The sequence below is a fragment of the Chroicocephalus ridibundus genome, chromosome 5, assembly GCF_963924245.1.
Source record: "Chroicocephalus ridibundus chromosome 5, bChrRid1.1, whole genome shotgun sequence".
In the NCBI taxonomy this organism is placed as follows: domain Eukaryota; kingdom Metazoa; phylum Chordata; class Aves; order Charadriiformes; family Laridae; genus Chroicocephalus; species Chroicocephalus ridibundus.
In genome coordinates, this window is record NC_086288.1 from 68,670,621 (window position 1) to 68,683,638 (window position 13,018).

The 13,018-nt window shown below is 37.5% G+C and overlaps 1 protein-coding gene across 3 annotated transcripts in view; it reads right to left on the reverse strand.

Moving 5' to 3' along the window:
* Positions 1–13,018, reverse strand: part of ATP8A1 (ATPase phospholipid transporting 8A1) — a 124,877-nt gene that overhangs the window by 35,048 nt on the left and 76,811 nt on the right. For all 3 annotated transcript variants that reach the window (XM_063335568.1, XM_063335570.1, XM_063335569.1), the window contains 4 exons: positions 8,247–8,430; positions 8,036–8,146; positions 1,011–1,085; positions 731–853 (listed from right to left, as the gene is read on the reverse strand). In XM_063335568.1, the coding sequence (XP_063191638.1) occupies positions 731–853; positions 1,011–1,085; positions 8,036–8,146; positions 8,247–8,430 (493 nt within the window). The remainder of the gene's footprint in view (positions 1–730; positions 854–1,010; positions 1,086–8,035; positions 8,147–8,246; positions 8,431–13,018) is intronic.

Consider the following 13,018-nt stretch of genomic DNA (forward strand, 5'->3'; position numbering starts at 1 on the left):
TGTCCCAATTATATTTAGAAAAATCAAGAAGAATCAAGAGAAGGGATTCTTACAAACATCATGGCACTCATGAAACTGCAGATTGAAGAGAAAGTTTTACTAAGGTTTTTTAATAGATAATATTTATGTCTGTAGAAATTGTGTATTTTGTATATATTTAGAGTCATACATTGCTTTACTACTACTTATGCTAGTCTCTCCAAGATGAATGTCACCTGTTTTCCACCTAAAGTAGCCTCAGACTTCTTTTGATCCATCCTGACAATTCTTAACTGTCTCCCAGTATTTTTTTCCCCAAACTCAAAATTAAACCATAGAATCACAACTCCAAATTGACATAGAACAGTACCAAGTACCTCCCTCTACAAATCTAATGACAGTTCTTATTGTCCTCTGCAACACTTGTCCACAGGCTTCAGTAATCCATTTCCACATAACAGTACCAATACATACAGCCCAGAGACAGAGAGATCTAATCACTTCTGCCTGTAGAAGACAGCTTTATTACCATCAGAGAGAAAAAAAAAAAAAGAAAAAAAAGAATAAAGGCTTCCGTACTTGCTAAAAAAGGATAAGCGTTATTTGCACCATTCAAAGATAAGTAGACAACTGGAAATAGTAATAATAAAAATCCCCTCAACTTTTAATTATGAGCAGCACAGAACCAAAAGGATAACTACACTGAATTCCTATTAATTTCTGCTTTAATTTTATTTCATTGTTTATCTACCTTAGTATTAAAGTCCAGTGCATTTTGGGAAGTCTTGTATAACTCTGGATATTTCAGCATGTTTTCTTTTCGACAGGATCTCTCAAATATTCCAAGAGTTAGCGGAGGCATTGCTGTGAACATCTAGTAGGTGGATTACAAAAAAAAACCAAACAAAAAACAACAAACATAATGCAAAACTTTAGAGGTAAGGAATTCCTTAGATTGCTTACTCAAGAAACTTTCATGATTATGGCTGAAAATAGTTATTTTCAAACTGAGAACGCACAAATCATCTTACCACGTTGTAGAGACCAATACACCATCTTTCAAAAAGAATTTGTCCAGAAAACCCATTGACAAAAGCAAACCAGATCTGAAAAAGATGAGAACTGTATATTACTCAAACGTCCTGCAAGGTGTGATAAATAGATGTTTTTTTCCCTCAGCTTCACAAAAAGGAGTATTTCTAGAACACGTTTACAACTCAGTTGAGGATATTATAGCTTAAACCTATATGAAAAAAATATAAAATAAAACCAACTTGTGTTCAGAACAGATAATGAGCCATCTAGTCAAATATGTGAGCAATTCCACCTGAATATGAAAACATTTCAATTAGGTAGCTATTTTCAGAAAGAATTTTGTGGTTTTTTTAGTATTTAAGAGTGATTTACCTCACTGCATTTTTATTGTACCTAATTCTTAATGAAATAAAAATTCAGAGAAATATCAGGGGAAAAAAATACCACAGGAACCACCTAAAGATTAGAAGCAGTCATCTTCCAGTCATTAGCAAACCTCCTAACTAATAGAATTCAAACAGTAAGCTGTAGACCTGAACTGAAAATTGTACAAAGTCCTTTCTCATACATGAAACTCATGAAAAGATGAGGCTTTCCCAGAGCACTAAACTACAATCACTGCATAAGTTTTACCACTTTTTGATAAGAGGTAAAAAAAAAATCAAATTTAATTTGCAAGGCATAACGGCACATTTTCTTACGTTTTTTTCAGTGTAGCATGCAGCATGACTGCTTTCTTCTATTTCTTACTTCATGCTTGTATTAGTTCAGTGACAAAGTGGAGAGGAAGCATGCCTGATGAATCTTTATTAATAAGCTATACCAAAACTATATTGCCTATAGAATCATTTAGGTTGGAAAAGACCCTTGGGATTGAGTCCAACCATCAACCCCATTCTACAAAGTTCTCTCCTACACCATATCCCCTAACACCACAGATAAACGCTACATGCTTGGGGAAGAGTGGCTGGAAAGCTGCCCAGCAGAAAAGGACCTGGGGGTGCTGGTGGATGGCCAGCTTAACATGAGCCAGCAGTGTGCCCAGGTGGCCAAGAGGGCCAACAACATTGTGCTTGTATGAGGAATAGCGTGGCCAGCAGGAGCAGGGAAGTGATCGTGCCTCTGTACTCGGCACTGGTGAGGCCTCACCTCGAGTGCTGTGTTCAGTTCTGGGCCCCTCTGTACAAGAGGGACATTGAAGTGCTGGAGCGTGTCCAGAGGAGAGCTACCAGGCTGGTGAGGGGTCTGGAGACCAGGTCATATGAGGAGAGGCTGAGGGAGCTGGGCATGTTTAGCTTGGAGGAGACCTCATTGCCCCCTACAACTACCTGGAAGGAGGTTGTAGAGAGGTGGGTGTTGGCCTCTTCTCCCAGGTGAATAATGACAGGACCAGAGGAATTTCTGGTCTGAAGCTGTGGCAGGGGAGGTTTAGATTAGATATTAGGAAGAATTACTTTACTGCAAGAGTGGTGAGGCACTGGAACAGCCTGCCCAGGGAGGTGGTTGAGTCACCATCCCTGGGAGGTGTTTAAGAAACGTCTAGATGTGGCACTTCAGGGCATGCTCTAGGGGCAGAGAGTGTAGGTTGTTTGTTTGTGTTTTTTTTTTTTTTTTTTTAATGGGGGTGTGAGTGTGTATGGTTGGACTCGATGATCTCAAAGGTCCTTTCCAACCATGAAGATTCTATGATTCTATAAATGACTCAAACACATTCAGGGATGGTGACTCCACCACCTCCCTGGGCAAACTAAGTCGTAACGCGACAGAAACTAAACAACATTCTACTCAATTTAAGACTCATGTTTTTCAAGTGAATTTTTAGGTGCTGCTTTGTAGAAAGTTCAAATTTCATTTCACTTTGTTACAGAAGCATGAATTGCTACAATCAATATATGTGTTTATCAATATGTTCCCAAGCTCGTCTCCAGGTGATCAGATTCTATGACCAAGTTGATATTCCTTTATCATCTTGTGGAATGTTTGAACATGTTTGTGAATACTTTGAGATAGAAAAACCACTGAAATTAGTAACTATTAATGCTAAAAATGGGAGTTAAAATCCAGCTAAAATTGCTACTTGTTCAATCGATAAATGAAAAGTAAATATAGATTTTTTTGGTGGCCAATTATTGGAAAAAGATTGCATACAAAATCACACATATTAGAGGCTGCAATGTACAGACATAGAATACCTGTACAGAATGTACACAATGTACACAATGTACAGAAAATGGAATTTTCTGAAGACTTACAATGCTGAGTTTCTTTACTTTGATTAACAGTAACTAGCACCCTATTTTCTAACCTTTCAGTCCATTAACTAAGATGACAATGGAATCACTTATTCTGGTTGAATGAATTTTTATAAGCTCTCATGTATTTTCATTTTTGACTTTTGAAATAGGAGTTATGAATTAACTGTGATGAATTTAGAAGACATTTAGTAGCAGCAGTTTCTCAGTAGCTGAGTATGAGGGAGAAAGATGAGTGCATAATCAGTTGTTCAGTACTGAAAATTAATTATGTGCTCAACATCAGCACAATTTTTGGATGCTTTACAACTAAGCTAAATGTGTGCATCTAATCGAGAACCTCAGCATCACTGTTGGATACAAGTTGTGCTCCTCAACTGCATTCTCTCTTTTCAACCTTCTCATTATGCATAGTTCCTACATTCTTTTACTCCCAACCTAGGAAGACAGGTCTTGAGAGAGGAGTGAAGGACAGATATTATGTGATTGACCCGTACATTTTTTTTTCTTGTTTGTAACAAATACTGGAGTAAATTTTAGAATTCTTAATTTCAAAGGGTTTAGGGTGGTGGAAAATGACAGTTTTAATAGAAAATATGTGACTCAGTGGTTGAGTGTACATTTACATGTACACAGATGTGTACATAAAAATATCATTGCTGCTAATTTCAGACAGTTTAACAAAAGTACAACTCTCTAGGAAGAAAATAAAACAGACCGCAAGTAGACATATATTTGACTCTTCATAACCAAGGAGTATATGCAAAGAACATTAACTTTCTGTTGTGATTTATCTAACTGGCAAAATGTTATAAAACTTTAATTTAAAAAGAAAGGTCTAAATACATGTACTGACTCTATTCCACGTAGTCATTTCTATTAAAGGTAAGTGATGCTAAGCAACACTTGAAAATGTTTTGGAGTGACTGTTTTAAAGAAATGCAAGAATTTATCATAAAATTTCAATTTACAATGGAATGTCATATATGAAGTCACTAGCAAGCCTCTCAGAAATGCTATGCATCATTTTATTCCTTAAAAACCCAAGACTTTCAGTTTTATTTTGTACAGAATTTAAGTTAAAATTTTCAAGCTTTTTAAACTCTGAAAACTACAGTTTTACTGTAGAATTGTAAAGTTATTTTTTAATTTAAAAGTTATTTTTTTAAGTTTAAATTTAAGTTATAATAGTAACTTCCTGAAGCCTTAGCATTTACTTTCTTCCAAAGAAAGCACGCAAGTGACAGGAATTTCAGTTAAGTTTTAGTGTAATAAGGAACCGGAACAAATCTTGGTTAGAACTCTAGATACAAGCCAAGGAGAAATGAAATTTGGTAGCACCCCTGGGTTCTAAAGTTTTTGTTGAATCTATCAAACAATGGCTGGGAAGAGAAACCTTTTAATGTGGTTAAAAACAACGCCCTCTGTAGTAGAAACGCTACTATTTAGTGGAATACCACACATGCTACTTTAAGAGACTGAGCATCATTAAAAAACTGAGCAATTTTCTATTGTTTACAAGGTAGTATTTGCATGCTCACATAAAGAACACCTATGGCTCGAAAACAATTAGCAGATCTAGGGTGGAGGTGATAGTGCAGGGGAAGCAGCAAGGATAAATACAGCCCTCATCTCGAACTGTAAGAGAGGAAGAAAGTAAGTCACCCACTTCTGAACCTTGGACCCTAGAAAATAACACTCTTAACCATACATGAAAAACCTCTGGACAAGTGTGTTTCAGTCTGATATGATGGACAATGGAGGCAGCTGTACCTGCAAAACAGTTTTTAGGACATACTGTACACGATACTAATTTAGGAGCAGATTCACCCACTTCTCTCCTTGGGAGCACATCCTATTCTGACATCTCAAATGACTAATCCAGCCCCCCTAACAGAAGGGCAGGACATAGGCGTCCTTCAGAAGTGTTTTAGGCTATGTGAGGGAGAAGTGAAAATTCAGACCATTTTGTAGTTCAATTGCTACAGAATTTCATTGAAAATGGACTAGATTCATAGCCCATCTAAAATGAGATGGGTCTCAATGCAGATCCCGTATTTCTAAGTTTTTAAACCATATAATGCAAAAAAGTGGGCGTGAGCACAATCGCGTTCTGCTGCCATGTTTTAAACTGAACTTGGTGCAGTTTGCATACATTAAGTATGCCATGGCATATTGAACAACAGCACCGAAACTCTAAACGGTGAGTATATACAGAAAGCCTGCTCATGCTTGGGATTATGTGTGATACGGGTCTCAGTATGACCACAGGCATCCATCTGATCTGTCAGGCAAAGGAAATCGGGAACAAAATGGTAAACTTAAGCACATGAGCAGCAAAAAGCGTCTAACTCAGCAGGGGAGTGAAAAGGGCTTGGGGGAGGGGAAATAATAATAAAAAAATTGATAACCATCATCCAAAGTTTACAGAATGAGAAAGAGGCTGTTACAGCTCTAATTACTTAGTATAATTGAATTGTTTATGTAGTACCACTTAAATCATTTAAAAATCACTTAAATTGTTAAAAGTGGCCATGTTTAAGGATCTGTGACTGAACTTTAAATGTGAACTCCACGTATCTTTCTTCTGTTTGTGTCCTGGTCTTTTACTCTTTTGTTTGAATTTTCCCCTACATGAAACATGAACGACTTACACAGATCTCAAAAATTACTGTTTTCTAAAAATTATAAACCTTCTTTATTTAACATTAAAAAGGTTATTTTGTGTTATTATTAGTTGTTACTAGCTAGAGTAGAACAACAAGTAGGAATAGGAAAATTTTATCCCTCCAATATTGAAGGGAGATTTGTGTAACTTCACAAAATGAGTAGTTTTAACAAGAGCGTACACAGTAATGGGAATTATAAAACCAAAAACAATCCACAAAGGATTTCTCAGATGCTAGGATTGATCTCCACCCCAACCATCATGATAAGGTAATGACAGCTCCCTCAAAATAAGTATGAGACTCTGCATACACTTATCCCATGCAAGTGTGAGGCTTGGTACAAGTTTAAGAATGCATGTTAGCAGTCTATTAGAAATTCAAAGTTTTCACTCGCAATTTAGAATGATACTTCAGAATGTAACCTCTAAAGTTGCTGGGACTAGTCCCACACAAAAGATGAGGTCCATGTTTAAATATCTTTTGACTCAAGACACAGAGTAGAAAAAGTTATTACAGACCACTTCTAGTTTCATGTCATGTGAACAGGAGTTTAAATGCCTACGAACACTAATCAGTGCGCAGGAGTATTGCTATAGACCTTTATCATTTTCTGAAACAAGAATCCAATAGCACTTATTTTGTATGACCCTCCAAATGCCCAGGAAAAAGGCTGTATTTCAGATGAAGTGGAATCTATTACATTACTTGTTTGATTGGTACGGGGCAGTACCAATATATACTATTTAAAAACATAATATGCATCTATTAAAGTAAAGGTAGGTATTTTTAGTTATTGTCAGCTAATAAAAGGAAACTTAATTAAAGCAACTTCCAGACATGCCTTTCATAGTATTATTTTCTGAACTCCAAGACAGAGGAGGTGTGGCCACAAAAGCTTCACAGGCGTTTTCCTGATGAAGCATTTCTGCATATTAAGCAGCAGCTTACAAATACTCATTGAGCTCTCTGCTCCCACGCCTGATCCGTACAAAAAACTGAAAAGAGAGATTCAAGACTGGCAGTTGTCCTTTCTAGAGACATTCAATGATGAATTTCTACCCATTCACTCAGAGTATTGACAGGAGCTATTAACATCTGTGAAAGTTTTCCGAGCTGACAAACGTTGGGTGTACAGGAATTCAAGTAGAAGTCATCTTGTCTTCCAGAGAAGGTGTATATGGTAAAATGCTTGTATGCATGATATATAAAGGGTCATAAACCCATATAAAAATGATCTCTTTGCCCTTCCATCTGCTCAGGAGGCAGAGACTACCTCTTCTAGTCTTTTGTATTTTTAGACTATGATCTCTGTACCTTGCATTTAACTTGCTTTCACAAAGAATACAAATGGTGGGACATTTATATCTCATTTAAGTTATAAATCTACAGTGCGTTTGCAGGTGACAATGACAGAAAATTAGTAAGATAGTATGTTCTAAAGCCTATCTTTGCATGCTTTCCCTAAACATAAAGAATACCTTAATACTGTTTTTTCAAATATTTCAAAAGCTACTGCTAACCAGTATTTCTGGAAGTCCGATCATTTAATCAGATATTCAGCTTTTGAAATGCAGGAACTGAAGTCTGCCATCACTTCTAAAGCAAAAAAGGATCTTTAGTGGATTTGCTTTTTTATGGCTTTCTTCTTTATGTTTTTCTAAACAGGCTACAAACTTGCTACCACTTAGAATGAAATCTATTTACGTTAATAACACAAAAAAGACAAAAAAGGAAAATTTAAAAATGTAAAAAATATGCTAAGAAAAATACACAGTTTTTGGCTACAATACTTGTTCATAAAAAGATATTTGAAGTATTTTCAAATATTGCAACAGTGTAAGATCACATACATAAATACCAAACTTGGAAATATTAACCTAATGTTTATATTAGGTCTAACAGAAATAGGGCATTTTCTTTCAGTAAAAACTGGATACACACTGTGCAAGCTTAAGATATTAATTTAAAAATATATTAAACAAACTAAGAAAGTTTTACGAATAACCATTAACCCCATTGCGGTAAAAATACAGAAGACTGACCAATAAAGCTTATTTTGTGATCAAGCTTTGCAACAGATTTACTGTACTGTAAAATTACCTCGATAATATAAAGGACTATATTCTTGTAGAAACAATACAAGATGCATTTAGCTACTCTGTTATAATTCCAGGCTCCGTGAACCAACAACAAGTTCTTCAAATACTTGAACTGCAAAAAATGAACAAACATACAATCAGAACATGGACACGCCAATATTAAGCTGATATTAGACTACTTTATTGTAGTATTTTACAGTGTAATGATTTACCTGAGCAATTGAGTAGTCTGAAGAATTAGCAGCCTGTAGACCTTCATTCCCACTAATACCAACACCAACATGTGCTGTTTGTATCATACTAACATCATTTGCTCCATCACCAATCGCTAGAGTTACTACCTTAACTTGTTTTTTAACCATTTCTACAACTTCAGACTTTTGAAGTGGTGATACCCTAAGGGATAACAGAAAGAAGAAGGTTTAATACAGGACTTCCATACTTTCAAAACATGCTTCACATTCTGTGAAAAGGTAATAAACCCAGGACAACTAACATCCTGGTCAGTCACACGATGCTGTTATTGCCCTTTAGGCTATATGCTAAAAGCACACTCCCAGCGAAATTCATAGAAAACTTTGATTTGTTGAAGCAAGATGTTAACAGGACTGCAGACAATGTAGATCAAACACCAACAGGCCCCTAAAACAGAGTAATGGAAGAAACCCCAAACACTGTCTTCTTCAGTATTAACTTACAACAATTACAGATTTTGGCATATTTTGTTGTTTTGCTTTCTATTTTCCTGTTTAAATATGTATTTTATAAACAAACAAGATAGTTAAGACAGAAGTCAATGCAAACAGGAACAAACAAAGCGGACCACCGCTATCTTCACAAAGCCTACACTGCTAAATTTGAGGAAGCCAACTGCATCCTGGGCTGCATCAAAAGCAGCGTGGACAGCAGGCTGAAGGAGACAATTCTGCCCCTCTACTCCAGTCTGGTGAGACCCCACCTGGAGTACTGCATCCAGCTCTGGAGCCCCCACCTAAGAAGGACGTGGACCTGTTAGAGATAGTCCAGAGGAGGGCCATGAAGATGTCAGAGGGCTGGAGCACCTCTCCTATGAGGACAGGCTGAGAAAGTTGGGAGTTGTTCAGCCTGGAGAAGAGAAGGCTCTGGGGGGGACCTTGTCACAGCCTTCCAGTACTTAAAGAGGACCTACAGGAAAGATGGGGAGGGACTCTTTATCAGGGAGTGTAGTGACAAGACAAGGGGTAACTGTTTTAAACTGAAAGAGAGTAGATCTAGATTAGATACTTGTATTTTACAATGAGGATGATGAAACGCTGGAAGAGGTTGCCCAGAGAGGTGGTAGATGCCCCATCACTGGGAACATTCAAGGTCAGGCTGGACAGGGCTCTGAGACACTTGATCTAGTTGAAGATGTCCCTGCTTATTGCAGTGGGGGTTGGACTAGATGATCGATGACCTTTAAAGGTGCCTTCCAACTCAAACTATTCTATGATTCTAACTTTGAACATTGACTCTTGAACTCCTGATTCTCCACTTTGTCTAACTGCCAGTAACATCTCCCTTGTTCTTTTCAGGGCTGCTCCAATTATCTGTCATTAAGAAAATGCCTGCCCACAGTTGAGGGGACAAATTATTCCAGGGATGACCCAAAAGCTCTATTCACGAAACTCTATCAGTTTTGGTTCGATCTACCGCTCTGTGTGTCACACGTGTACCTTCCATTTCACATGAAAGTTCCACTCTGTAAACTGAAGTTCATTCCTTTGTAGTATTTGAGATGTGATAACTGAAAATAATATACAGAAATTATGTGCTAGGACTGATGTGTTTCACAGGGCGGGGAAGGGAAGGAGCAAGCCCTAAGCAGTGTGGCAATCCACCCTTGCGCTTCCTGGCACTGGAGTCAAGGATCAGACCCTGCCCCTCTCCTTTCATGGTATAAACAGAAACAAGAAGGAATGCCACCAGACACCAAAAATTCAGCTGTATTATGGCATTTATGCATTCCTAAAGATCCTCACAAACAATACTAACAGCAATGCAAGAAAACCTGTTTTACTTATAACTGACAGCTGAGGCTGGTGACTGATTTCATAATAACGTTCTACAAAAAAGTAAATGCATCAGAAAAAGTTCAGAAAAAAACCCCAAATCTCTGACATCACACTGCTATTATCCATTACCCATTATCAGTTTCCTTTATTAATAAATCCAAGTTACAAAGATCTGAGAAAAGCTGGGAAATCGTAATCTAGGAGTACAGCACAGGCTGGGATCTACTCAGCTGAGGAGCAGCTCTGTGGAAAGGGATCTGGGAGTGCTGGTGGACAACAAGCTCAATATGAGTGAGGAGTGTGCTGCTGGGGCAAAGAAAGCCAACAGGATGCTGGGTTGCATCAACAAGGGCATCACCAGCAGAGATAAAGAAGTCATCATCCCACTCTACTCAGCGCTTGTCAGACCACACCTGGAACACTGTATTCGGTTTTGGTCCCCACTATACAAAAAAGACGTGGCCAGGTTGGAGAGGGTCCAGAGAAGGGCCACCAAGGTGATCAAAGGACTGTGAAGCCTGACATGTGAGGAAAGGCTGAGAGAACTGGGTTTGTTCAGCCTCAAGAAAAGAAGGCTTAGGGGAGACCTTATCACCATGTTCCAGTATTTAGAGGGTGCCTACAAAGAAGATGGAGATTCCTTTTTTACAAGGAGTCATGTGGAAAAGACTAGGATTAATGGGTACAAGCTATTCCAGGGGAGAGTCCAATTGGACACAAGAGGAATACTATTCACAATGAGAACAATCAGCCATTGGAACAATCTCCCCAGAGAAGTGGTGGATTCCCAACATTGGACACTTTTAAGATTTGGCTGGACAGGGTGCTGGGCCATCTTGTCTAGACCATGCTTTTGGCAAGAAAGGTTGGACCAGATGATCCTTGAGGTCCCTTCCAACCTGGCATTCTATGATTCTATGATAAGTAATCAGGGCAAAAGCAGAAACAGTCTTTTGAGAAATTTTGGTGAATATGTCCTTTAGAAATGTAAATTTCACCAAAACAACATTAATTTCCTATGGAAGGAAAGCACTTTCCCACTAAAATAAAGACTATTTTAAGTTTTTAGCCATCTAAGGTTGATCATGATTATTCTGAAACATAGCTTAAAACTGCAGGGGAAACCCAAGGTTTTCTAGACATGCCTTTTACATCCTGAAACACACATTTATTCATGAAGAATTAAGTTTTGTCTAAAATAGTAAATTAAAGTAACAACCACAATTCTTACTAGTTAAAACTTACATAACATGTTGGAAACTCAGACTACTTAAGAGCTGAAAGAATTTCTCCACCAAACTATTCCTGGTGGAGGAATTACCAAGCGTAGTAGAGAGAACTGTTTTAAACCATCAAATTTAATGCAGAAAGGATTAAAAAAAATTTGAGACATTAAGATCTGTCTTCCTGCATATTATTTTATATCCAGATATACAACTTCTGAAATTTAAGCACACTCTCTCTTCTATAAATTCCTTAATATTACATTTGAAGCGTATTTGTTACATTATTTGTTTCAACTACAAGCCCCCTTGTCTTTGTAGAATGACATCTTATATATGCTCGAGGTCCCGCTCATCATAAGCGCATAACTTCACTCTGCACCATGCTTTCAAAGATATCAGTTTATGACTTCAGTCTCTATCACCAAGGCATTCATTTTACTACAGAACAGACTTACTCTTGATCTGATTTCAATGTCACAGAAGAAATAACGAAGGAACAACATGAGCTCCATAGATCATTTATAAAAGAAAAAAGAAAGTATTTTCCATTTTTCATCTAGCAAGTGTCACGATATTTTAACTTAGTCTACTGTATAAATTTATAGGAAGAAAAAAAAACCACAAGCGTTTCAACAAATAGACTAAGCCTCAACACCAGATGGGTTACTGAGTTCCCAGCATAGGGGTACCCTAACGGTGGTTCCTTCTCTCTTCTAGATGACAGTGCTTAACACTGACACGACGTTGTTAATGGAAATGGGGTACATAACATCTACACTGATCTTTGCTCACATACAATAGTCTAATTCCCAGTGGGTTCAGTAACATCTCTGTAGCTCTTCTGGTTCCTCCTCTCCATATGCCAAAGGGCACCTTCTCTCACAGTTCACCTGTGGGTGACACCTCATCACCTGAAAAAACCCCAATGCCTATTCTGTGCCAACTAAGTAAAATTTCTCAAGCTTTACATATATATCAGAGTAGGGTTGCAGAAAATTTAATTGCACAAATTTGCAAAAGGAAAAAATTAAAGGAGTGAAAAATAACACAGCTTTCAGATTGAAGGTAGCTATCTCGTTACTTTATTCAGGACGAGTACCGCCTTATGGTGAACTTGGGATGAAAGCTTCTGGGCAGCAGCCCTTCAGAAGAATTCTGTGGTCCAAGTATATCAAAATGCATTTTGATGATTTTTTTTATATGTTTTATTTGATCTCTGCTGATGAGTACTGTATTAGGACTCATTACAGCCAGCTTCTATAGAAGATTCCTGACATGAGAACTTCTTTTTCATCTTTTTTAAGTTTCCAGGAACAGTGGCTTATTTCCCTTTCAGACAATGTTATAGGGGCAGTGGGAACATAGCACTTACTGTCATTGCCCGGTGCATCAAATTATTGGTGAAACTAATAAAAAGTATCTTTTGTTCATTCTGTTCACTCTTAGCTGTACGTTTTTACTACAGAATAATCCATTTAACATTCTTCTTGCACACATTACTCTGAAGCCAATATGGAGTTGGAATTCAGTTAGTAAAGTCTTTAAGCCAAACATCTGCTTGGAATTAATAACATACACAGATTTTTGAAGTTAAATGTCTACTGAATATTTGTCAGCTTCATCTGTGTTATGGCTAGTCTTTGTAAGATCCACAGGTAATAAATGCTTCTGAACAAGTGAACACAGTCTGAAAACTTCACAGAAAGTGATGTAATTTGCATTTCT